At 36.9% G+C, this 26,467-nt stretch overlaps 2 protein-coding genes and 1 pseudogene across 2 annotated transcripts; 2 read left to right on the forward strand and 1 right to left on the reverse strand.

Moving 5' to 3' along the window:
* Positions 1–7,029: 7,029 nt before the first annotated feature.
* On the forward strand, positions 7,030–8,451 carry LOC117633962 (annotated as a pseudogene).
* An 11,657-nt stretch (positions 8,452–20,108) lies between these two features.
* LOC117634887 (protein SINE1) lies at positions 20,109–23,531 on the forward strand. The gene is made up of 3 exons (XM_034369161.1): positions 20,109–20,286; positions 20,780–22,124; positions 22,825–23,531. The coding sequence occupies exons 2-3, from the start codon at positions 20,787–20,789 to the stop codon at positions 23,320–23,322; spliced, it is 1,836 nt and encodes a 611-aa protein (XP_034225052.1). The 5' UTR covers positions 20,109–20,286; positions 20,780–20,786; the 3' UTR covers positions 23,323–23,531.
* A 78-nt stretch (positions 23,532–23,609) lies between these two features.
* On the reverse strand, positions 23,610–25,915 carry LOC117634888 (protein NDH-DEPENDENT CYCLIC ELECTRON FLOW 5). The gene is made up of 3 exons (XM_034369162.1): positions 25,226–25,915; positions 24,144–24,629; positions 23,610–24,040 (listed from the first exon to the last, which is right to left on the reverse strand). Exons 1-3 carry the CDS (start codon positions 25,775–25,777, stop codon positions 23,846–23,848), a joined length of 1,233 nt encoding a protein of 410 aa, XP_034225053.1. The 5' UTR covers positions 25,778–25,915; the 3' UTR covers positions 23,610–23,845.
* Positions 25,916–26,467: the final 552 nt, after the last annotated feature.

Here is a 26,467-nt window from a genome sequence, read left to right on the forward strand (position 1 = left end):
GTCACCTTAAAGAAAAATTTAAGAGAAATGATTAATTTTTTAAAATTCATGAGTTGTCATCTGAATTTAACACCATCCAATTTTCCATCCATTATTAAGGGTATTTTAATCTTTTCATTTTCAAGGAAAAAAAAGAGACCTCTCTCCCTTCCTCCCCCCACCCCCTCCCCATCGCCCCCCTACCCACCCCCACCCTCTCACTCTATTTGATGACTGCCTGCCAAATTACCTGAGCGATAAACAAAGAGCGCATAGAGTGCTCTCCCTGCCAACAAATCAATAATCCAAACTCTAAATCCTTAATTTAATAAACAATTATTTTGAATTTAAAAAAATCAGAAACTTTAGAAATTGAAACAAGCTTAAAGAGAAAAATTCCCAAAATAAAAAACACAAACTCACAGAATTGTTATAAAACTAAAGGGATACTGTAGAGAGAAAAGAGAAAAGAAAGGTAATATAATTTTCTCTCTCAGCTTCTTAGCTTAATCTTTGATAAGTATCTATTTATAGGCTTACAACCATAAGAAATTAACCCACTAAATATATATTAAAGGCTACTAATTACTATATTAATAACATATGTTACAAAACAATAAAAGGTGGAGATAATGAATATAATGGTGGTCATCCACATTCAATCGATTTATAACAAGAATATTATTATATTGGTAGAAGATGGTTTTATATGTCATAGTCAAATAGAGGGAGAGGGTGGGGGTTGGGGTGGGGTGGTCAAGTCGTGAGGGAGGAAAAAAAAAAAAAAAAAAAAAAAGAGGAAAGGGAAGGAGGTAGTGGGTAGGGGGCGGAGGAAGGAAGAGGGAAGGTAGAGAGAGACGGTAGAAGGGGAATGGAAAAAAAAAAATTGCAATTTTCAACTTTCTTTCTTCATTTTTAAATTTTTTTTTTAATGGTTTGTAGGAAAGACTTGATTTTTAATGGTTAATTTTTAAAAGATATACAATTTTTTTATTTTTAAAATACCCTTAACAATGGATGGAAAATTAGATGACAAATCATGGATTTTGAAAAATTAAGGTGACATTTCTCTTAAATTTTTCTTTAGGTATAAGTTCAAATTTTTGGTTGCCTTTGTGGCTATTATAATCGAGTCTTTCGGTTTTATAAATTATATTTCTATCGTTTGACAAAAAATTGGGGTCAAATTTTCATAATAAAAATAAATAAATGAATTATCGTGAAAAAGAAAAGAAAACAAACACGTTAGAAAAAGAAAGAAAAAACAAAACTGAGCATTGAAGTTGATTTGCAATCAGAATATTTAATTGAAAGCAAAGCAGACAACTATCAAGGAAAATGGATTGCAAAGAAAGAATGAATCTCATGGGTTTCCCTATAAACGAGAGACATTTATCAATAAGAGCATTTGCAATGGTAAGGGTCATTTGAATTTTATTTCAAAAAATTGAATTTTTAACTTGAAGTGGTAAAATTTAGTTCATTTTAGAGATCAATATTTCATTTTAGGAATCAATAATTCATTTCAGGAATCAATAATTCATTTCAGAAGTAAATAAAATGAAATTCATTTCAATAAGCTGGCCCACCATAATAACTCTACAGCCTCTCTCTTATTGACATATGGACAACATTACTTTTTACTTTTTACTTTTTAATTTTTTCATTACATTTGATTAGTGTAAACTAGCTGTTACTTTTTTTTTTTTTTTAATTCAAAGCAACTGGCTGTTTCTGATATATTTTACTATTAAAAAAAAAAATCTAGTTAATATATATACTAGCCATTACTAATTTGTTTTACTTTTTTTTTTTGGTGAAAGGATAGCGTTTTTTTTATTTTTTTATAAAAAGTATAGCTAATTATATATACTAGCCATTCCTAATTTATTTTACTTTTCAATAGCACAAGTGGCTATTCCCTTTTCAAATGGCTAGTTCTTTACCTATAAATACATATGTAGAAAACTACTCTCCCAGAACTTCCTACACCCACAAAAAAAATTGTTTATGTTGAAATTTTATTTTTCAAAAGAAAATTTTGTTTTTAATTTTTTTTGCATTCAAAATTAGTCTCTCTTTAAATATCTCTTTGAAACCATTTCAATTGTGTAATTCTTATTGTAATTAACTTATTCATTTTATTTTATTCAATCATTTAAAAATTGGCACCACTGCAAATGAAACTGTAGTTCAGTTCAATAACTGCCAAAAAAAATTCAATAAATTGAACTATTGAACTATTGAATTGAACTAAAATGAACTGTTGAGTAACCATTGCGGATGCTCTACAAGTTTAGAATTGAATCAAAAACCTATATTCATAAATGTCAGTTTTTATAATTTATTTCAAATATAATATAAAAAAAACTCACTTAAATATTGACAGGACCCGATCCAAATTCTGCTTTGGAATTCGAGTCGGATCCTGTGCATGTCCGACACTTGGCGAATGTCGGGCACAAATGACCAATTTGCCCTTCTAGTCACAGACTTAATTTTAAATTAGCCTTGACTTCTACCGAAAATTCGCAGAGTCTCCCCTGTAATTTGTTCAATCCCAAAATTACACTTGTCAAAACGAGCATGTAAATTTATACAACCAACTGCCAGTATACTTAAATATACCTTCCAACAGTTCAGTTCTCAATCTAGGGCAACATATCAGAGCAATTACTAAGAGTTTACAGATGAGTTAATCCTTTTACAAAACAGAACTTCTACGTCAAAGGAAGGGCGCGGAAGACGGAAAAATGGCCCGGTAGTGGATTTCTGTGCACGTCTACAGCCTGAGGGCGCAAAATATTCAAAAATGTGAGTGGACAAAAGCAAAGGTCTAGAAAATAGCATAAGAACATACTAACCCCACTGTAAAAAAAACAGTTATGTAAAAACTGAATTTTTCCTTTTCATCATATTCGTACTAAAATCAATGCATTTACATATTTATATACGTATATGCCAATCATATTCAAGATCAATAAAATTCTCTTAAAAACACTGTAATCAATTTAAAACTATCACCTAGGTGTACCCCTTTTATTCCGTCAATTCCTGATATCCGTCAATTCCCCTGGCAAGTCTCGGTGACACAAAGTCAACCCGAGCCGCAAACTGGCAGGATTCAGGGGACCGTAGTCAGCCTGATCCGCATTCCTGGCTCTCACGGTCCCGGCGTCCCCGAAACTCGTGAGGCAAATGTCAAGTGCACTGACAAAACTGAAGGCAAACTGGATGTCCGTGGACATCGTCATATCCGAAGGCAACATATACTGAAGGCAACCTGTTTCTGTAACTGGGTACCCAAGGTGGCTTAAGAAAATATAAAATTTCTGATATAAAATTTCTAAAGATCTGATGAAAACTGAATTTTTATTAAATCTAGAACTCTGCTGCCATTTTATCTGATATAAATCTCAATCTCTACTTTCCATATCTTTTTAGCATTTTAACTAGGCAACATATAAATAAAGATATTTAACTTCAACAAAACATGCCATCAATAAAACTAATTTAAGATCAAATAATGGAATTTATTTGCATAAAATCACTTATAAAATAAAAGTTCACTCACTCCTGGTCCGAGCTAGCTAGACCTCCTGAAAGTCCCTCCTGCGGGTCTGCCCCAGGCTCCTAGAAGTGCATAAAATCACTTATAAAATAAAAGTGGTCCGAGCTAGCTAGACCTCCTTAAAGTGCGTGCACTAACTTTAAAGTCATTCTTAAGCCCACTTAAGCAATTCGGATGGTTAAAACTGTCTGAAAAGAGCCGATACTCACTAAGTAATAAACTTTCATATTGGTCAATACGGAACCTCGTGGGGTCCACGACATCCAATTGTCAATCTGGGAGTTCCTATAGGTTCCTCAAATTTACATAATCATGTCCTGCTAGTCTGGTCTGAATTGGACGGTCGGATTGACCGCGATCGTGTAATCGCAAAATTTCTAAACCCTAGCCCTAGGGTTCGCGATTTCGGAGTATCCGGGACTCCTATTCACAATCCGTTGAATCCTACACGATTATGGAATTATCTAGAATAACATATCTGAAATTGAGTACGATCCAACAGCTCAACAGTATTGAACCCGGAAAACGCACAATATGGAAAATCCGTTCGAGGCTCAAACGGTATCCAAATTGAGATCCGCGAATTCCTACGTGCTCGTGACAACCTAAGGATCGCAACCAGACTCAGTGCCGCTGCACTACCCTCGCCCATGCGCCGCCACACGCGCCGGCAGCGTTGGGTGTCCAAAGCGATTATGCATCGCCAGAAAATCTCAAAACCACGGCTCCAAACTCATACCCAAGGTATAACACCATATTTGGAACCACTTTTGTTCTTGGACCTACCCCAAAAACTGACCGGAAGTGGCCGAACACGGAGGCCGAAAATCGGCCGAATTTTCAAATTCAAAAATCCAATAGCTACACTGAGAACCGATTAATTCCTACCCAACAGGCAGCTAGAACAGCTCGAGAGGTTCAAAATCCATACCTAGCTCGACGAAAAACGGTGGCCGGAGGAGGGAGATCGACGGCTGTGAAGATCGGACGACACCGGCCGCTTCTTCTCCATTTTTCGGCGAAATCGCGGCGGCTGGAGGCTGGAGTCGGCTGGGGCTAGAAGAGGACGACGCCCAGGTCATTTTGGTACCGGCCCCGTCCACGGCCGTGGTCGGTGACCGGAGTTTCGACGAGTGGAAGAGGAGCCGTCGTGGAGAGAGAGGGAGCTTGCGGGAGGAGAGAGAGAAATCTGATTTTTATAAAATCCTATTTTGAAATAATTACGATTGTGCCACTGAGTTTCTTTTGACCATATCTCTCTCATTACAACTCCGATTCGAGCCCACTACGTGTATGTGAACTCATTTCATCGTGTTCTACGCAACGGTGTCTGTATAATTGTCAAATTCCTTTCCGGTCAAAAAGTCAACTTTTCGTTAATAAATTATTCCAAGGGCAAAATTATCTTTCCTCATAATAAATTACTAATTAAATATGAATTTTGGGTTTGGGTCATTACAAATATACCCAAATTCCATTAAAAATAAAAATAAAATAGTTTTGAAAAAAATAAATAAATAACCCATAAATATCAAGGAGCCCTCTGTACTCCTTCACTTCATTTGAAAATTAAAAAACAAACAAAATAATTCTTCATCCTCTATCTCTTTGGTCTATGCCCATATATTCACTATGAGCAACAAATTATCATGCAAACAATTTCCACAACAATAACCCATAAGTGGTAGATTTGCTTGTGTATTTTTGTCCGATCGTCAACATCAATGAACCCATCTTAAATTCACAAGCTTTTCTTTTTTGTGTTTTTTTCATTGATCAAATTAGACTGTTGATACCACCGAGGTGACCGTCGCTGGCCTAGTTAATTTCCAACAAACGCATATCAATTGGCGACACCCATGAGCTCCGATTTATGGAACCTAGATGAAACCACCGTCATCCAACACTTGAAAGTTGTCAAACCCGCTGTAGAAATCTTTGTCAAATCTACAATTTGTCGAGCTTCTGCTCTAGTTGTCGAGGCCTTGCCACAGAACCGCAATGCCCCGACGTACAAAACCCCGTCAGCCTTTTAACCACCTTACACCGGAAAACTGTTTCTTGTCCCTTCATCTTTCCTACGCTCTAATTTGAAAACTCAATTTTGTTTTTAAAAAAAAAAAAATCTGAAAACTCAGCCAGTTCTTGAAAAACAAACCTTTAATATAATTATTTTGATAGAAATGGAGACTTAATAGAGTTAAGTTTTGGGTAAGTAAAGAGACATGTTTCAAAAGAATAAGAAGGTCGGTGGGCACAAGGAGTTTGGTCACAGGAAAGTTGAACTCCCTTCGCGCACACAAACCCAATTCCCAAACCGTAATTTCGCAAGCCTAAGAAATTTTGAATGGGGTTGTGGAATCCCTTCAGGATCTCTCCAATGGCACCCAACCACACATCTCCTCAGGATGAGCCTCCGGAAGAAGTGGAAGCCTCATCCGAAGAAGAAGTAGACGGAGAAGAAGAGGAAGAATCCGGATCCCAGCCCGAATCCAAGTCTGAGGAACCTGAGCCAAAAGGAGCACCCACTCCTGTTGCTGAGAAGAAACCACAACCGAAGAATCCGGACTTGGCTACGGTGCCACAGTCTTCATCCCCTGGGTCTGAAGAAGTGGAAGCCTCGTCTTAAGAAGAAGTTGACAGAGAAGAAGAGGAAGAATCTGGATCCGAGTCTGAGGAACCCGAGTCTCTGAAGGCTGCACTTACTAAGAAGAAACCAGACTCGGCTATGGAAGAGACAACCTCATTCTTAGTATATTTTGGTTAATATTTTGGAAGAATTTTGATACTTTGAATTATATTTTCTATATTGGACTTTCAACTTCCTCTGAAGCAAAACATAACAACTGGATGAGTTTTGGAGTAATTCCAGTTGCAGGACGTACGTGAGTCACTTAACTTGATTGTATCAAATTTTCAGATTTTTCTACTAAGCGATTATTTTCTGGCAATAAAATAAAGAGCAGTGCGCAGTACTGGAATAGTAACATTTTGGGCTATTATTGCATTTTTGGAGCCCAAGATGACCTCGAATGGGTTCGTGGCCTTCTAGAGAAGTGTTCAGAATATTTTTATCTTTAAAACAAGCTATCTTGGGCCAGATTTGGAACAGATTTGAGGCCAAAATATGGCTGACCAGATTGTGGCAGATTCTCCTAATCCAATTTGAATTTTATATCCTAGTGTTATTTTATTTTAACCAGATTGTGCGTTTCCTTGTGGAGATTGGGCAGCTAGGTTTTAGGAGGTATTTAAGTTCCTTCTCACAGGAATTTTAGGGGACTTCTTTTTGGCTCTTGAAAGTGGAGAGCAATTGCTAGGGTTTTGGAGTGTTTGCAACCTGCAGGTGTTTTTATTCCTATTCATTCTAATGATATTATCTTTGATTTTAATTATGAGTATGCGTAACTAATTCAAATTTCTAGGGGCGAGGCCATAAGTCTTAGCATGAATATGTAATTTTATTAATTTGCTTATGAATGGATGCATGTTTGCTTTGAATTATTAATCATTGCGTTTAAAACTATCTATCTATTTTAATGATTGATCACCATTAGGATATGTAGACAAGTAATTTGATGCAATTTATGTTGGAACATCACCCTGAAATTGAGGATGGCTTCTTGTGATTAATAGTTGTAAGTTCACTTAAGGCGAACATCACGCTCTTAAGGGTTGCATGGTTTCTCAAAGGGTTTTCACAAAGCTTAATGAGTCTTGCATGTTTATATTTAATATGAACATCACAGACGGATTGCATGTTAGATATATGTTTTCGCTTGAACATCACAAGGAAAATATGCATTAGGAAAACCTAACCTTCAAAGCATATATGTGGAAATTCATAAGTAATTGATAGAATTGCATAGGATTGTGACGGTGATGGCTAAAACCTAGTTTTCTCTAAATTGTTTGTCTTTAAAAAGAAAACGTTTTTCTTCTTTGCTGTTATTATTTCCCAACTTTCAGATTTCTTTTACTGTTAATTTAATCTTTTCAAATTCACAAACTTCAAATCTTTGATAAAATCTATTTTAGTTATTAATTAAGAGTTAGTTTAATTACAAATTAGTCAAACAATCTTTGGGACAACGACCTTGCATGAGCACTTATACTATAATTACCTTTTATTCTTGCAAGTATTTTCAGTGATTTTAACCCTCTTGCGCAGGTTCTAAAAATCCTATCAAGAAATTGGCCTCGGCTACTACAACGCCGGCGGCAAGAGCTAGGTCGAAGCGGCCAAGCGAGAGCGACCCCAAGGATTCCAAGAGGCCCAAGAAGAAGAAGATCCCAGAGTTGGATGAGGAGCCGGACCAGGCCGGAGAGGAAATGAAGAAGGCCGGTGGAGACGACTAGAAGAAGCTGCTCCTGCTGCAGAGGATTTGGAGCGATGATGATGAGATTACGATCTTGGAAGGCATGATTGATTACTATACCAAGCAAGGGGTGCACCCAAATGCTGATATGTTTGCATTTCATGATTTTATGAAGAAATCACTGAAGGCCGATGTGAACAAGACCCAATTGCAAGATAAGATTCGTAGGCTCAAGAAGAAGTATGAGACCAATGTGTCCAAAGGGAAGAAGTATAATCCTGTTAAGCCTCATGAGCTATGGGTTTTTGACTTGTCTAAGAAGGTATGGGGCAGCAGCGAAGGGTTATTTGCGCTCGGTGGGTTGTCTGAACAGTACAAGAGTAATGAGACGTGTGCGGGTTTGAGAGAGCTGAGGTTGCTGGAGGGTTGCTTGGAGTTTATTGGAGAACCCAAGCGAGCTGAGTTGAAGGAGGAGTGGAAGAAGCTGCATGTTGCTGAATTGGAGCTTGTTATTAAAAGGGGTGAGTTGGCTAAGTTGATTCTGGAGGCATTGAAGTGAAGTCATATGACTGTGCATGTATAGCAAGGCAAGAAGATCGTATTTTGAATGAATTTTGAATTTTGTTGTGTTTCAAAGGAAATATGGGTGCCCGGTGTGACCCATTAAGAATCTGATACTTGTGTTTTTGAGAGAAAAATGAAACGAAAGAAGGATTTTCAATTTTTGTTGATCTCATCTCGTATTCATCATTTTCTTTTCCTGTTAGTGGCTCTCTTTTCCCACAATTTCTACCTTTGTTCTGCATAATGCTGTGTTCTGCTTATGTATCCCTCTAACTTATCTGATTGTGATCCATGGTTATGCTGCTTGTTGGAGAGCAGAAATTGAAGTTAAATGTTGTTATGGATATGCAATCTCTGGAAATTCATGTTTCCAAATGAGAGGATATGGAAGCAGGTGGAGATAAACAATGCCAAGCCAAGAAAGGATCAGATTTTGAGTAGCCCACAGAAGCTAAAGTAATTCCAAGGATGGGTTTTTTGAGTGGAGGGAAAAAGAAGGGCTGGGATCAGATGCTTTCTTTGTGCAGAGAGAGTTGTCTGTGAGAATGAAAATGTAAGTCCTTTTAAGTGCTTCTTTCTCAATAGAATGCATCTGTACAGTAATTTTACAAGTTTTTTAGCATCAGCTGCAACAACAAATGTTAGCAATAGAATAGTCATGAAATTTTTTGCATGTATCGATTTCGTTAGCTCAGATTCTTACATGTATCTATTTCTTTCGAACAAGTTTACTTTGAAGTTGATAGGTTTTGTTGGTGAGTAATTATCTGCTTTGGTGACTGTTGAATTAAATATTACAAATCATAATAAGTTCCCAATACACTTTTTCAAGTTTCCAATATACTTTTAAGTTTCCAATACATTTTTAAGTTCACAATAAAATATTACAACTCATAACATTTTTTAAAAGAAGTCAAAATGGACAAAATTGTCCTTATTTATTTTTGGATTTTTTAAGAAATCTTTTACATTTGAATGTCTTTGGTTTGAAAGCTGAGAGGTTTTTCTGTCTTTTTTTAAAAAAAGTTTTGGCTTTTTCCAAAAGTGAAATTTTTTTTTTTTGGCTAAAACCTAAATTTACTTAATATAAATATATATATCAATAACTCCCACCTTTATTGGAAAATGAAAAGGAAGAGATACACCAAATAAAAACAGAAAAATAAATATATCAAATAAAAATTTAATATACAAATAAAGATTTAAGTAAAACTTTAAATATATTAAAATATAAGGCTAAAATTGATTCGACGTGTTATGGATCTCATGCACTTCAAGGGCAGTTGACAGCCAACTAAAATTTGTCACGAAGCTGTTAGAATCGTGAGAAAGGACAAAAGTCACACCTTCATATATCACCAGCTAAAAATTCGTTAGTTCAGCATTATTATAGGGCTTACTCACCAACAAAGGTGACTGTTGCTGCCAATGGTCACCCAAAAAAAGGTAACTATTGCTGACTTTTTTTTTTTTTTTGTAGTGTGATGTTAAGAAGGAAGTTACTCTTTTCTATCAGTTTATATATTAGGCTTAATTATACTAGTGCCCTTTGAAAGTATGGTTAAATTTTATATAGTTCCTTAGAAATTAAAGTGATCCACTTTATCACATTGATTGTTGTTTCGCGTCTCATTTAACCCATACCATCAAGTCCGTTAGAGCATTTTCAGTAATAACCCCAGCCCTGGCAGGACAGGGCCCGAGCCCAAGTTGCATGTTCCAGCAGGCCAAAGGAGCCTGGGCAAGGCATGGGTCCCACGAGACTGGGCCAGCCTGAGGTTGAGCCCAAAGGCTACTGACGTTAGTGCGGTAATTCTAAATTTTTGCAACGCACACACCAACGTTAAAAAAAATTTTGAATTACCTCTCGGACATCAGCCAACGGTAACATGCCACGAGGCGCGTTCTGGTTGCTCCGATAGTTTTTTTTTCAAATCCAGCGGTTGGGCTTTTTTTTGGCATAAAAAATGTGAAAAAAAAATTCAAAATTTTTATAAAAATTTACCAAAAAAATTTGAACTTTTTTTCTATAAATACCTGCCATTCTTCGTTACTTTCAACACCAAATCCTCATACAATTTCTTCTCCTTCTATTATTTTTCACTTTCAACACAACATTTTCATCACTTCCAATTTTCATTTTTATTCACCATCTCATGGCATCTTCCATCGAAGCCGGAGGATCGTAAATGATCGAAGATGTCAAAATCTTGGCGACAAGCTAAAAAATTAATTGCCGTTTTATTCAATTTAATGTCATTCTTTTTTATATTTTCTTACATTTCCAATTTAATTTTTTTAAATAGATTATTCAAGGCAAAAAAAAAAAAAAAGTAAAACCATTACACATAGCTCATCAAGTGAACAATGCCCGCAGTCGGTTCCAGTTGTGCATTCCGTGTCTGAAATAATGGCACTAATACGTCCTCTGAAGGAAAATAGTCCCTCACATAGTGATCCGATGGAACCGCCTCGGCCAATGATCGAGTCGCCCTTGTACTCGATTGTGTCGGACTATGAGGACTAGGAGTATTTCAATTGTATGACGAGTGAGTAGGTATTTAATTGTATGATGAGTGAGTTGTGAATTTTATAATAAATATGGACATGTGGCAACTGAAAATCTTATACAAAATTTTTATCTGAAATTTAATATGTGAAATTTATAATAAATATGGACACATGGCAACCGAAAATTTAATCTAAAAATTTAATCGGAAAATCTTATCCGAAATATGAGATGAGAATTTTATATAATAAAAAAGACACGTGGCAACTGAAAATATTCTCCAAATTAATTGTTTAGGTAAAAAAATAAAGGGTTATTGATCCCAATGGTCCCCCGACTATTGCTCATGCATCATTTTGGTCAACTAACTAAAATTTTCATTTGAACCGTCCTTCAACTCGTTTTTTTGTATCAAGATGGTCCTACCGTTAAAGTCTCTAAGAATTAAAATAGTAATATATAATTAAAAATTAAAGGAAACTCTTATAAAACTTATAAAATTTTAAAAAATTGAATCTCACCAGCCACATGGCTCTTTTTTTCCGGTGAGACTGACCTAACAATTAATAATAAAAAATTCTCTATTGTTTAAATTAATTAAAATCACATAAATATAAAAATAAAATAATAAATTTTTTAAAAGAGTAAACAATAATTAAAAATTATAGGAAACTATTGTAGGAACTTGTACCTAATTTTAAAATTGAAAAAATTGAATCTCACCACCAACATGGCTTTTTTTTTTTGCCGACCTGGACTTAAAATGTAATAATTTTTTTCTCTATTGTTTAAATTAATTAAAAATTTTAAAATTAGATAAATACAAAAATAAATAACAGTAAAATTGACGGACTTTGACGGTAGGACCATCTTGATACAAAAAAACGAGTTGAAGGACGGTTCAAATGAAAATTTTAGTTGGTGAACCAAAATGATATTGGAGCAATAGTTGGGGGACCATTTTAGTCATTAACCCTTTTTTAAATAATATTTTACTTTTTTGTCACTCAATTTAACAGAATATTTGACAGACTTTAATGGTAGGAACATCTTGATACAAAAAAAAGAGTTGAAGGACGATTCAAATGAAAATTTTAGTACATAGACCAAAATGATACTTGAGCAATAGTTAAGGGGCCATTGGGATCAATAACCCAAAAATAAATAGTATTTGCCCTTTGTCATGACAATATGTGAAAACACATATTACTTTTTACAAAGGCAACCACTATTTAAATGAATTGTATCTGCTCTTACATCCCCTTATCATTTGCCATGGATGACTCTTATATTTAGTGCTCAGTTTATGAGCCACGGATTTTAGCCACGGAAGCAATTTTACTCTTCCAAGTTTGGATTAGTGGATGGGCCCAGAGTCTGCTTTCCTCCAAGGCACAAGAAGACCAAAGTGGGGGGATGTTTTGGTCATTTTGAAACCTGAGCTGTTTTGTTTTGTCTGCCTTCAAAATATTTTAGAAGAAAATAGCAGAGCGGGAAACCAACCATTTCACCCGCCGAGTTTTTTTTGAAACAAACAAGGTTTTCCCCCCAAAAAAAATTTAGATGGGAGAATGAGGTTGACCAAATTACCCATAGCACTTTCATGGTTCCATCTTCCTCGGATGTTGGGTGACCTCACTAAATATATATGCTTATTTTTAACTTTGGACAAATTCATCCATGTGTCTAGAAACGAATAAATTATATAGAAAAATTGATATAGATTTAAATTTTTATTGAGAAGTTGGGTTTAATCTTCGGATTTGGTGACTTTGATACAAGTCTTTTGACTTTTGTACCATATAGGATTACATTCTTTTTAACATATTTTCTAATGTAATATATATTTTTTATTTTTTAAAATCATTTTTTGTTCCAATGTTGCCTCTTAAGCTTTGAATCGGGTAATTGTAATTTATGTGATAATTACAGGAAAGAATTGTTTATGATCATAATTAATTAACAAATTAAGTGCTTATGACCATAATGATTTTGGTATATTAATTATGCTGCCTTTTTTTTTTCCCCTTCTTTTCATTGCATCCATGATTTGGTATATTAACATTGTCTTTTTTTTCTTCTTTTAACCAAAAAAATGGTTGGCTTTCTTTCTTATTGTTTACGACATTTTTATTAGGTAAATTGAAGAAACAAAAAAAAAAGGTATATTGAAAATAACAAGATACCTATATGTCAGGTAGATTATATATTATCTCATACTTCCCCCAATGATGAGGTACAATCCTATATTTATCTAGTAAGTTATGTACATAATCTCACATTTACCTAGTAATTAGGTACATAATCTTATATTTACCTAGTAACCAAGTACATTAGAAAATTTTACCTATATATTAATATAAAGCACATTAGCTCATAGTACCTATATATTAGGTACATAAAAAGGTCAAATTTTTTATTTGTTGTTATGCTTAAACACCACGAATCAACTTGATAAGTATAACATTTTGTGTTTTCAATATTTGGGTGTTTAGCTGATGCATAGGTACATAATTTCATGCGGGTGTTTGTCTCATCGATTAGTATAATATGTGAGTCTTTACTTTTATTGATTAAATTGTATTTTATCCATATATTAGGTAAAAATTCACAAGAAAAGAATTCATATTTTAAAATTCAGTTATCTACTGTAGACGTTCCTGAACTTGGCTCCCAGTTGCAATTGGGTTCCCGAACTTTTTTTTGAGGCAATTAGGTCATCCAACTCTCTCATTCGTTCCAATTGAGTCATTCTGTCAATTTGGCTGTTAATTTGAGGGCTAAAACCGTCCATTTTAATTAAAATATTTTAAATTTTAAAAAACTAAAAAAAGTGAAAAATAAATAAATAAATAAAAATAATAAATAAATAAACTTTAAAATAAAAAATCCAAATCCAAATCCCTCTCTCTCTCTTTCGCTCTGTTTCTTCTTGGCCTTTGGAGCTGTAGAGGTAGCTTCCAGAATCCTCCCAGGACCTGCAAAGGTCGATCTTGTACAGAATCTTCCCCGAAGAATTCAAAGAAGAAGAAGATGACGACAGATCAGAAGCAGACCTTGAGCTCTTTCCTCTTCCGGTGACTGAAACACCGTCCATGACCATAACCTCCTCCCTCTACACCCCTTCTCGCCAGCGTTCTATAAACTATCGAAGGCTGTGACCTCTCCATCAGATTCTCCAAAGGCAAGAACGGCAAGAGGTGGCGACGACACTACTTCAAGGCGTCCATTTGCATCTGACTCTGAGATTGAGCGCACAAGTACCTGAACAATGGCGAGTTGAGGTCCACATTCTCCAAGTTTCCTTTAAGCAGTTTCACCATTTTCGAGTTGTTGTGAAAACCTTCCATCAATTTGCTATGCTCTGCTATGTGCACAAACAATCAGATTACATTTCCGAAAAAACAAAGCTTCCAAGAAAATGCAGATGATAAAAATCGTTTATCGTTTCTGAATCATACCAAATGCAATCACAAAATTAGGTTTTGTTTGTACCATATTTGACCCCCCCTCCCCACTTACATCATGACACGTGGAAAGTGAACGAGCCTAAGACCAACCCTATGAGCCATGCCGAATAGGTAATCGGCATACACCACCGATTCATACATGTTCGTCAAATCGGCAAGTGCTCCCGATCGACTCCCTTGAATAGATCTTCGGCACCTGATGTCGAACGCCCAGTCGAAACACACGGTCAATTTTGCAAAGATAACCTCAGAACTCCCGCCAAGGCCTGTCAGGGCACGTGTGGACCGTCGAAGACTCCCCTACGAGTCCCACATCGAAAATAAGTGTTAACTGATCACCAACACCCTCTATAAATAAAGCCCCTTGGCCCAACCAAATGTTTACTTGACTTGTGCTTTCACACTGTCAATGAAAATTGCTCTTAGTCACTAACTTTGACATTGGAGGGTCTTCGGCCGGCACTACACTGGTGCTTTAGACCTCACTTGCCATTCTTTTCCTCAGGCCGAATCGAGCATCGCGCCTCGAGAAAGGACTCCAAGGACCGAAGGCTCCTCGGGTCCAAACCCTCCACACCACCTGTAAGTTAGTCCTATCTCTATCTGTTTAGTTTTAGCGCGAACAGGTTTTGGATGAAAATTGCAGAGGAAGAAGCGTCATTGTGAATTCCTCTCTCATTCGCTTTGTCTCTCCTTCTCTCTCGTAGCCCATTCCTCTTTCGCTTTGGGACAGTGCAAACAGCGGTGGTGGCTCAGGCGGTGTGTTTGTGTTGTCAGGTTGGGTTTCAGAGCAGTGAAGCTTATAGGAATTGTCAGGGCATAAATGGGTTCTACAGATTTCATAGACCTTTGAATTCATAACATGGTTTTTTCTCTTTTTGGGGTTAAATTCTTTTATGTGGTTTCTACCAATCACAAATTGTTTGATATGGATTTGTATTGTAAATTTGTGAAGATGGAGGTGGGGCTGTTAGGGTTGATGATGGATGAAGGAGGCGGAGTTGGGGTCAATGATGGATAAATAACCCGAAAGAACGCTTTTACTGTAATGACCCAAACCTAAAATTCATATTTAATTAGTAATTTATTATGAGGAAAGATAATTTTGCCCTTGGAATAATTTATTAACGAAAAATTGACTTTTGACCGAAAAAGAATTTGACAATTCTACATACATCGTTGCGTAGAGCACGACGAAATGAGTCCATAGACACGAAGTGGGCTCGAATCGGAGTTTTAACGAAGAAAATACGGTTAAAATATCACGAGGGGCAAAATGGTAATTTGAAAAATCAGATTTTAAACCCTCTCTCTCTCTCTCTCTCTCTCCCGTCGCGCCTCCTCCATATTCGTTGTCTTGACGCCGTCGCCGCCACAGAGCAACACCGGCCACGAGACCGTTCTTGTTCGAACCGCCACCGCCTCCTCTTCCCTCTCCGATCATTCTCAGCCCGTGGAACTGCCGGCGTTGGCCGGAAACTGCAGAAAACTGTCGGTTTTGACAGAAACTTCAACCCGCTCGTTCTCCTTCAATTCTTCTCCAAATTTGTCGAGTAAGGTATGGATTTCTACCTATTTTCCATGCTCTAGCTGATGGTTGGGTAGGTTTGCATCGATTTTGACCGTAGATATCTCGGTTTTCAAATTGGAATTCGGCCAATTTTCAGCCTCCATGTTCGGCCACTTCCGGTCAGTTTTTGGGTTAGGTCCAAGAACAAAAGTGGTTCTAAATATGATGTTATACCTAGGGTAGGAGTTTGGAGCAGAGGTTTTGAGATTTTCCGGCGATGCGTAATCGCTTTGGACACCCAGCGCTGCCGGCGCGTACGGAGGGGCGTGGGCGAGGGTGGTGCAGTGGCACTGTGTCTTGATGTGATCCTTAGGTTGTCACGAGCGCGTAGGAATTTGCGGATCTCAATTTGGATACCGTTTGAGCCTCGAACAGATTTTTCATATTGTGCGATTTCTGGGTTCAATACTGTTGAGCCGTTGGATCGTAATCAATTTCAGATATGTTACTCTAGATAATTCCAGAATCGTGTAGGATTCGAAGGATTGTGAATCGGAGCCCCGGATATTCCGAAAACGCGAACCCTAGGGTTAGGGTTTAGAAATTATGCGATTACACGATTGTGATCAATCCGATCGTCCGATTCAGACCAGACTTGCAGAACATGGTTATTTAAATGTGAGGAACTTATAGGAACTCTCGGATTGGTAATTGGAGGTCGTGGACCCCACGAGGTCCCGTATTGACCAATATGGAAGTTTATCACTTAGTGAGTCTCGGGTCTTTTAAGACAGTTATAACCATCCAAAATGCTTAAGTGGGCATAATAATGACTTTAAAGTTAGTGCACGCACTTCTAGGAGCCTGAGGTCAGGGTTTTAATTAAATACTTATACCGAGCAGTTTTATTAATTAAATATTCATGGTGGTTTAATCAGGCACCCGGGGCCAGACAGACCCGCTGGTGGGACCTTCAAGAGGTCCAGCGAGCTCGGACTATCAGTGAGTGGACTTTTGTTTTATAAATGATTTTATGCAAATGTATTTCATTATTTGATCTTGAATAAGTTTTATTGAGTATGGTTTTCCTAGCATGATTTGTTGAAGTTAAATATCTTTATTTATATGCTACTTAGTTGAATATGCTAAAAAGATATGGAAAGTAAAGATTGAGATATATATCAGATAAATGGCAGCAGAGTTCCAGATTTAACAAAAATTCAGTTATTCATCAGATCTTTAAGAAATTTTATATTTTCTTAAGCCACCTTAGGTACCCAGTTATAGAAACAGGTTGCCTTCGGTATATGTTGCCTTCGGATATGATGATTTCCACGGACATCCAAGTTGCCTTCAGTTTTGTCAGTGCGCTTGACATTTGCCTCACGAGTTGGGGACGCCGGGACCGTGGGAGCCAAGAATACGGATCAGACTGACTACGGTCCCCTGAATCCTGCCAGTTTGCGGCTCGAGCTGACTTTGTGTCACCGAGACCTGCCAGGGAAATTGACGGATTATCAGGAATTGACGGATTATCGGGAATTGACGGATATCAGGAATTGACAGAATTAAAGGGGTACACCTAGGTGGTAGTTTTAAATTTATTTCAATGCTTTTAAGAGAGTTTTATTGACCTTGAGTATGATTGGCATATACATATATAATTATGTGAATGCATTGATTTTAGTACGAATATAATGAAGAGGAAAACTCAGTTTTGCATAACTGTTTTTACAGTGGGGTTAGTATGTTCATATGCTATTTTTCTAAACTTTGTTTTGGGTCCACTCACCCTTTTTGTTGTTTTGCGCCCCCAGGCAGTAGATGTGCACAGGAATCCACCACCGGGCCATTTCCCATCTTCCGCGCCTTTTTTTTGATGTAGGATTTTCGTTTTGTAAAAGGATTGATTCCTTGTAAATTGTTAGTAGTTGCTCTGATATTTTGCCCTAGATTGAGAACTGAACTGTTGGAATGTATATATACGTATGTTGGCAGTTGGTTGTATAAATATATATACTTGTTTGACAGGTGAAAATGTTTTGGTATTGAGCTAGTTACAAGGGAAACTCTGCCGGTCTTTCAGTAGAAGTCAACCCTGTTATTTTATCGTGTTTTGTATAGAAGGGCAAATAGGTCGTTTGTGCCCGACATTTGCCAGGTGTCGGACACGCACAGGGTCTGGCTCGGATTTCAAAGTGGAATTTGGATCGGGTCCTGTCATTTACCCTCTCACTTTGACAGATAAATTGACAGAGTTGGACGGTAAGACCCAATTGGAACTATTTATCGAGTTAACGGATGTAATTGCCTAAAAAAAAAGTTCACAGACCCAATTGCAACTAGGGGCCAAGTTTAGAGACGTCTATAGTAGATAACCCTTTAAAATTTGAAATTCAATTACAACGAAATAATGCATTAAATTGGATTTTCAATGTGTTTCCTTATTTACCTCAAAGGGTAAAATGGATACAACAAAAAAAGTAATGAAAGTCAAGGACCTGCATCTAAAACCAAAACGACGAGGACTTAGCATAATGACAACTAATCGTTTTAGACCTAGATCTAAGAAGCCCTAAATTATATCATTTCTTAAGGATGATATTGTATTAATAATTAAAAAGAGTTACAATCAATAAGAACACTATGATTAAATTCAGGAGGTTGTGTAACCCGTAAAATGACAATGTCACAAGAGAGAGACAATTGAACAATACAATGAACAACCTCATGACAACATGTTTTATTTATTTATAAGTTCAAGTGATTGGTGGAGGGAGATTTTACACAAATATTCATTGATTGTCTAGGGGTTTCGAACCTTTACCCACATGGATGGAGGCAGAAGAGCTCAACCAACTAAGCTATATCCTACTAGGAACCTCATTACAACGTTAAGTTAAGGAATATGAGAGAACTTCCCATAAAGAATGGGAGATAATGCCCTTAAATACAATTTTAGTTGTTCTCCTAAAAAAAGATTTTCATGAGGCTATTATATTCATGCCAATCTTTATATGTCTATTTTAGCTTATGAATGAAATCTTCTTCTAAAACAAAACTAAGTATTTAATGTGTTGAAAAATTAGCAATCTTCATTCCAAACTTATCCCTAACAATTGTCTTTTCGTATTAATTATTTTTAATGAATTTTTATCAAAAAAATCCTTGAATTTGTTCTTAAAAATTCCTTAAAGTTCCAAACCAATCAATATGATGTTTAATCTTTTGTTCACAAATCAATTTAGTCCATATTATTGCTTTTCATTAAAATTGATTTTTTTTAATGCATTCATTAAAACTGTTTGTGCGTCAACATGTGACAAACTTTAAAAGAATATTTTCATTTAGCTGGGATTCATCCTGCCCAGTATGGTTCTCTAATATTTTAGCAAGAGATGTAAACTTTGATTCTTCAATTCAATAAATTCCGCAGTTTGACAACAACAAAAAAAGAGAATATTTTCATCAAAACTTAGCTCATCCACCCAAGAGACAAAATAAAATCCACATTTGTTGCTTAACAAGGTCATCTACTCTTTATTTATCGGTTTTAAACTGGTGTTCCATAAAGAAGAACAAATAACTTTGTTGAGTAAAAAATGTGAATTTTATTTTGTCTCATGGCTTGTTAGTTGTTAGCATTTTCCTCCTATAATACTCGTATTATACTATAGACGTACGTAAGTATTTTAAAAAATACTTACATTTTTTGTATACATTTTTTTAATTAGACATATAATACACGTATGTATGTACGTATCTTTATATTTAATACACATATTTTTTACAAAATTTTGAATAATATTAAAAAAATTCACATATTATACATGTATTTTTCACATATTATTATATATAAATAAATAAATAAATAAATAAATAAAGGCTAAAATTTTCATTTATATTTTTCAAAATTATCGATTAAAGATGTACTTATTTTATTCATACTTTTTCCTTCCATATGGTCTCATGGATATAGATAGTTTCCTTCAAAATTGTATGTTTCATTCTGTGTTGGTCATTCAAATATTCACACTAATAAGAAGAGGGGCATTTTCGTCCAAGAGGATACCATTTTGGGATCCACTGCAAAAGGGAGAGCGGTGGAATTCACAAGGAAGATTTGAAACTCTGGGTACTGCCAGAAAAAGAAAGCTCATCAAGACAGCCCTAAATACACGCTAATTATGAATTCAACGCACAAACCCAAACACAAATACCAACTCACTCTCTCTCTCTCTCTCTTCTCTGAGTTACCATCTCTGGCCTTCAAAAGCCTTTGTTTCAGCGCAGGATCAAAAAGCACAGCTCTAACCCTAGGAGCAGGAGAGAGCTCTGAAGGTCTTCCATAGTCCATACTACTGGTATTTCTCAGTTCTTGATGTTAAAAGCAGTCCTTTGTTCTTGAATTTTGGCTCTTCGTTTTTCTATTTTGTATTTTGATGTTTAATGTTGAGTAATGTGAATTCTGAAATGATACCCATTTTCTATTTTGAGTTATTTTTCTGCTTTGGCCTAGAAAATATATAGAAAGATATATCTTTTTCCGTTTTTCGCATCAAATGAGTATTTGGTTTCTATGTAAAAGTGAGCAAAGAAACGAACTTTCGTCTTCAATATTGGATTTTCGACATTTAGGACTTGGAGATGCAGAAAAGTTTTGACATTTGATGTTGTTGTCTTGCTAAAGCTCAAAACCTCATATTTCTTCATTGCTTGGGACTTGGGGAAGTTCAATGCATCTCAAAGTCTTGGACTTTCATGGATTGTATGTTTCATTCTGTGTTGGTCTTGCAAATTGAAATACCAAACTCACGAAACCATTTTCAATAAACCCTTTTCTTGAATTGGATGCAGGCCAACAATGGGAAGGAGTTTAAGCCCAATACTAAGGCGTGAATTGGAAAATCTTGATAAAGATGCTGATAGTCGTAGATCAGCAATGAAAGCACTGAAATCCTATGTGAAAGAATTGGATTCCAAGGCAATCCCAATGTTTCTTGCCCAAGTTTCTCAAACTAAAGAAACTGGTTCTTTGTCGGGAGAATGCACTATTTCACTATATGAAGTTCTTGCTCGTGTTCATGGTGTCAAGATAGTACCTCTGATAAACAGCATCATGGCCACCATAATCAAGACCTTGGCTTCAAGTGCAGGGTCTTTCCCTCTTCAACAAGCCTGCTCAAAGGTGGTCCCAGCTATTGCTAGATATGGGATTGACCCAACCACCCCTGAAGACAAGAAAAGGAACATTATTCATTCACTCTGCAATCCTCTGTCGGATTCTCTCTTGGGTTCTCAAGAGAGCTTGACTTCTGGAGCTGCACTTTGCTTAAAGGCTCTTATTGATTCGGATAATTGGCGTTTTGCTGCAGATGAGATGGTTAATAGAGTATGCCAGAATGTTTCTGGTGCTTTGGAGGAGAAGTCCACTCAGACAAATGCACACATGGGTCTGGTTATGGCTCTTGCAAAACGCAATGCTACAATTGTTGAACCATATGCTAGGTTGTTGATACAAGCAGGACTGCGGATATTGAATGCTGGTGTAGTGGAAGGGAATTCTCAGAAGCGGTTGTCAGCAATTCAAATGGTGAATTTCTTGATGAGATGCTTAGATCCTTGGAGCATTCTCTCTGAGCTTGAGTTGATAATTGAAGAAATGGAGAAGTGTCAATCTGATCAGATGGCTTATGTTAAAGGGGCTGCCTTTGAAGCTCTGCAAACTGCAAGGAGAATAGGCGCAGATAAAGGCTCAAAACTTGAAAAAGGTCCTGGTTCTGTCTGTGGGTCAAATTTTATTAGGAGAGGCCACAGCAGGAGGAGAAACCTATCAAGTGCCAGTGATCAATCTCCTGCATCAATGTCACCCGAGTCACAGACCCTTGATTCCTTTGTTGAATATGAATCATTGGTTGAGTCACCTATTTCAATGAGTCAGGCTTCTCAAAATTCAATTTATGATTGTAGGAGTGTAAACCGGAAGCTTTGGAGTCGTGAGAATGGAGTAGTTGATGTGTCTCTCAAGGATGGCTTGTTCTCAGAAATTGCTCGGGGTAGTGCGTACTCGAATGGATATCCAGAGAACTCTGGGAATAATGAATTCATCAAATGCGAAGGAGATTGCACAGAGGAATTTGCAGGGTTCCTGCAAAGAAATCCTAGGAATGGAGCATCAAGAAGCACCACAACCAGTCCTCTGGTAAGTTACACCTGTACATATGTAGCAATTTATTCTGTGTTTCTGATGTGGAAAGAAACTGCTGTTAATGGTTTGATTGTGATGGTGGTAGAAGTAGTTACTCAACTAGTTTTTGGATTTAGGTCAAAACTTAACCTGAAAGCGTGAAATTAATGAGGGAAATAAGGTAAATAAACTGCTTGCTGGATTGTAAAAATAGTACAGATAGCCCAAATGGCCTTTCGTATGTCTGATTCTTTGGCACATTATCTCTACTTCAAAAATTTGTGTTCTGGAAAATTAAGGCTACTGATAGTGAGATGGTATTGCGTGTTAGTTGATAAATTTGTTGTTTTATCAATATCCCAAAACCTTAATCTCAGGATGTGAACCAATACTTGTTTTATGTTCTAACATCCCCCCTCGCATGTGGTTCTCTCTTCAACATTAGAGCCCAACAAGTGAAATTCAATTTATATTGGGAGGATATAATTGCAGAGGTTCAAATTCGGAATCTCCTGCTCTTCCATGGTAAAACTGGTTGATTACCATTATCCGCAGAAAGCTTAAGTTGTTAGGCTAATGATTGCTTTACAGCCTGACAATGGTGTTGTGCTTACTTATGCTGTCTATCTACTGAAGCTTAACTTTTATTTAAATATGCCAATTTTATGATTTTCTTGTGTGTTGCCGATCTTGGAATGCCTCGCTGGTGATTCAGAGGTCGCGCACTCCCATCAATGTTGACAACATCATCTTCAACACTCCTAGGAGGCTTGTTCACTCTCTTCAGGATCCAAGTAATGTCTACTCTAAGTCCTCTGAGAAACGAGCCAGAAGATTTAGAAGTTTATCCATGAGCGAATTTGATTGGAGCCCAAATGCCAGATATGACCAAGAAGGCTATTCACATGGTGTGAACTATGAATGCGGAGAGAATGGGAGCTTCTATGCTGGTGATGAGCAATTTCAAGGTGGCCCTGAATCGGTATCATCAACAGATGGCATTCCTGTGGATGCTGATTTGCAGGCGTCTCAGGAGGTCGTTCCAGAAAATGAAACAGAAATTCAAATCTCTGGCATAAAAAGTGCCCGTCGAAAGGTTGCTGTGAAATTGTTGTGTGGACTTTCGTTCGCACTACTTGCAGTAGCTATGCCACTACTTTGGATTAATGATCAAGGTGAAAGGCATGAAGGTTATTATCTTGTTCCAACTTAATGTGCTCGTTCTCTTCTTCCAACGTCGTTACTCAATTTGATGTATCAAATTCTTTTGATGAAGTAGGCAACGGTAGACAAGAGAATCTCTCTGTATCTTTTGTAACACTAGAATTTTACCATCACAACTAGACGTGGATGTTCAATGTACTGAAAAGAATCAAAAGAATTTGTGTTCTTGGGGAAATGTTTATCGTTTATTGCTTTTGATATTGTTATTTTTAAGACAAAGCACATACCTTGGTATATACTTTGTGGCATGCAATGTCTTCAGAATGGTATTTAATATCTGAAAGGGGGAAAAAAACGTCTTCTAAATACGGTGAACTACAGAAATTGCTCCACTTGTGGTCGTAACAACCTTATGTGGTATTTTTTTTAGTTTGATAGATTGGAACAATTTCGCATCAATATAATCAAGAGCTGCTTTATCTTCTGCACACAATCTCATAACATGAAAGTTATATTCTGTCTGTTGTCACACCAAGGCTTAGAAGATGAGAGCAGAGTCATGGTATGAAAACTTAAAGATTTGGGTTGTATAAGCGCTGTCCACCCCTCCATGATTCATTAGGACCCACAATTACTGGCTTGAGAACCGCCGATTGGCCGACGCATATATATGAATACTTGCCATAGTCTTCATGACTTGAGCCAGGACTGAACATGTATAGTTCATCAAACCCATCTCTTCCTACTATGACAGAGTTTCTTCTACCCTGTTCCACAAAGCCAAAATTTTAATAAAAGAAAAAGAGTGTCAATTGTTGAGAGTGCAGAATGTGTATGAGAATTCAGAATTTAATTAGTTTTTCCAAGTACCCTGTCAATGATTGTGAAGTCGGTAGGCGCGCTGGTGTATATTCGACTCATTTGGTCTCTTAAATGCTTGTAGTTGTCATCTTCTTCACCCTTCATTTCTTCTTCATTTTCTCTTTGGTTTCTCTCTGCTTCATTGCCATCATCGTTTTGAGTCTTTGGACCCCAGACAGGCATAAATGCTTTTTGTGCCATTTGCTGCCATAGTTTGCTGATCTGAGATTCATTTTTTAGGCCAAAGTCGGGAGGGATTATCCCGAAACTTGACAAAATGGGCAACCTGCTAAAGAAATCTGATCGTTCCAAACCAACTGCATAAGTTGCATCTGGTGAGCTCACTGTCAGATGACTTAAAATAGACCCAGTTAGTTGGAGGGATGAAGATTTAGAGTTAGAGACCACAAGCTCTGAGACCAAGACGTCTTCTTTCAGGGTGATAACGTATTTGATTTCAACCTTGTCCTCTGAATCAGTGCTAATCAGTTGTACCTGCATTCTCAGTTTAATGGTTTTCTCTAAGAATTGGCTTAAAATCCTATGCATCATCAATGAACAAGTCAAAACATAAACAGGACAGAATCTGACTACAACGGTATCGGAAACTTCAAGCCTGAAATAAATTCATTGTTTGATTAGTCTTTTCGATTTTAATTATAATGGAAAAAAGTGTTTTAGACTTTGCAAATGCCCTTCAGTGAGTGCACATGTGAATGTTAGCAGTAGCCTTCCTTATTTCTACTGCTGGTAACACAAATTAGGAAACTAGAGTTAACTATAAAAACAGTTTGACCTACTAAGCTTTGTACATTGTCTTGCCAAATTCATGTAGCCACCTGACTATTTTCCCTTTTGTTGAACTTTGTCTCACTCTATTACTTAGTTTCTAGCAACTATGTATGGCATTCAATGACATCCTGCTCTAATATATTGATCACTTGACTGCATTTTTCTATTTTGCTCTGTAAACCTCTCTAGAATTATCTACAGTGTAAATAAGTTTGCAACTGGTGTAAAATAAAAATAAAATAAAATTCAGTTTGTTCTGATAGGTTCCTTGGTTGTGAGGAAAGCAAGTAAAAACCAACCTGAATCTCTTGCTGAGGATTTCCTCTAATGTCATGAAGAGCCCAATTTGTTGGAGACCATGAAACTTGTTCATCCTCACTTACACAATCAAAGGCTAAAGACACCCCTCCTTGAATGGCAACACCAGCAGCAGCGGCAGCACCTTCATTCTTCTCCTCTGACTCAGAGACTGAAGCCTGCAGCAATTCAACCGTGCCCCCATGCCACATGGAAGCCTTGTAGGAAGTGATTAAGCCACTTGGCAGCATCATGATGGCTTTACTACCATTCTCCAGTTCCATCTTGGCCACACAGCTGTCACCAATGCCTTTGAATATCACTCCATGGCCACTGAACTCTTCTTCCAAGTAGTCCACATTGATGGGTTGGTATGGGATTGAAGCCACTTTTGGAACTGGGAATTCTGTCTTGTTGCTGTTAGTTTTGTAGAGCTGCAAGAAACTGAAAGAGGGTAGAGAAGTAGGGTAAGAAGAAGAATCTATGTGTTTAGCCCTAGCAGTGGACAAAGGACTGAAATTGGGTAACAAAAATGGACTGAAAGCCATGCTCATGCTTTCTTTCAGTTAATTTGTGAAAAAATTCTCTCTTCCTAGGATTTCTAATTGCCATTTTCCAGAACCATTCCACACTTTATTGGTTTTTTTGTCTGTGCTTCAGGGGGTGCGAGTGTCCACATATCATTATTGGCTTTGCTTGCGAGAGTATATAACGATATGAGGATGCAAATGGATAATGTGACTAGTGGAGCTGCTTGCGATATTTTTGCTACAAGACAATTCATATACTTCATTATGGTTTTCGTTTGGTGGGTCTGGGTACCGTAGGATTTATTAGTTTAATTCAAAGCGTATTCGGTGCTAAAAAAATGAATGTGAATAGGATAAAAAATAATCCCACTATAATCCTATTATGTGTATTTTTATAAGAAAACTTTATCTACCAAAAAGATAGGCTACATAATCCCTCTACTCATACCCCTTGACCTGAACTCAAGGGACACCAATAATATCAATGAAGGATACTTATCATTTCCAATCCAATCTCCTAGTCACCAAATATATGGTCAAATATCATATTATCCTCCGGAAGTTAAAATAACCCAACTTGCCCTTGATATTTTGCGTCTCACTTTAAACTCCACCATCTCATCCGTAAAAAGATATGTTAGAAACGCTGATACACCACCCATCAGCCCCTACTCCCCCTCTCCCTTCTCCTCCTGACCAACCCATCCTTAGCAC

Source organism: Prunus dulcis, chromosome 7 (assembly GCF_902201215.1).
Source record: "Prunus dulcis chromosome 7, ALMONDv2, whole genome shotgun sequence".
In the NCBI taxonomy this organism is placed as follows: Eukaryota; Viridiplantae; Streptophyta; class Magnoliopsida; order Rosales; family Rosaceae; genus Prunus; species Prunus dulcis.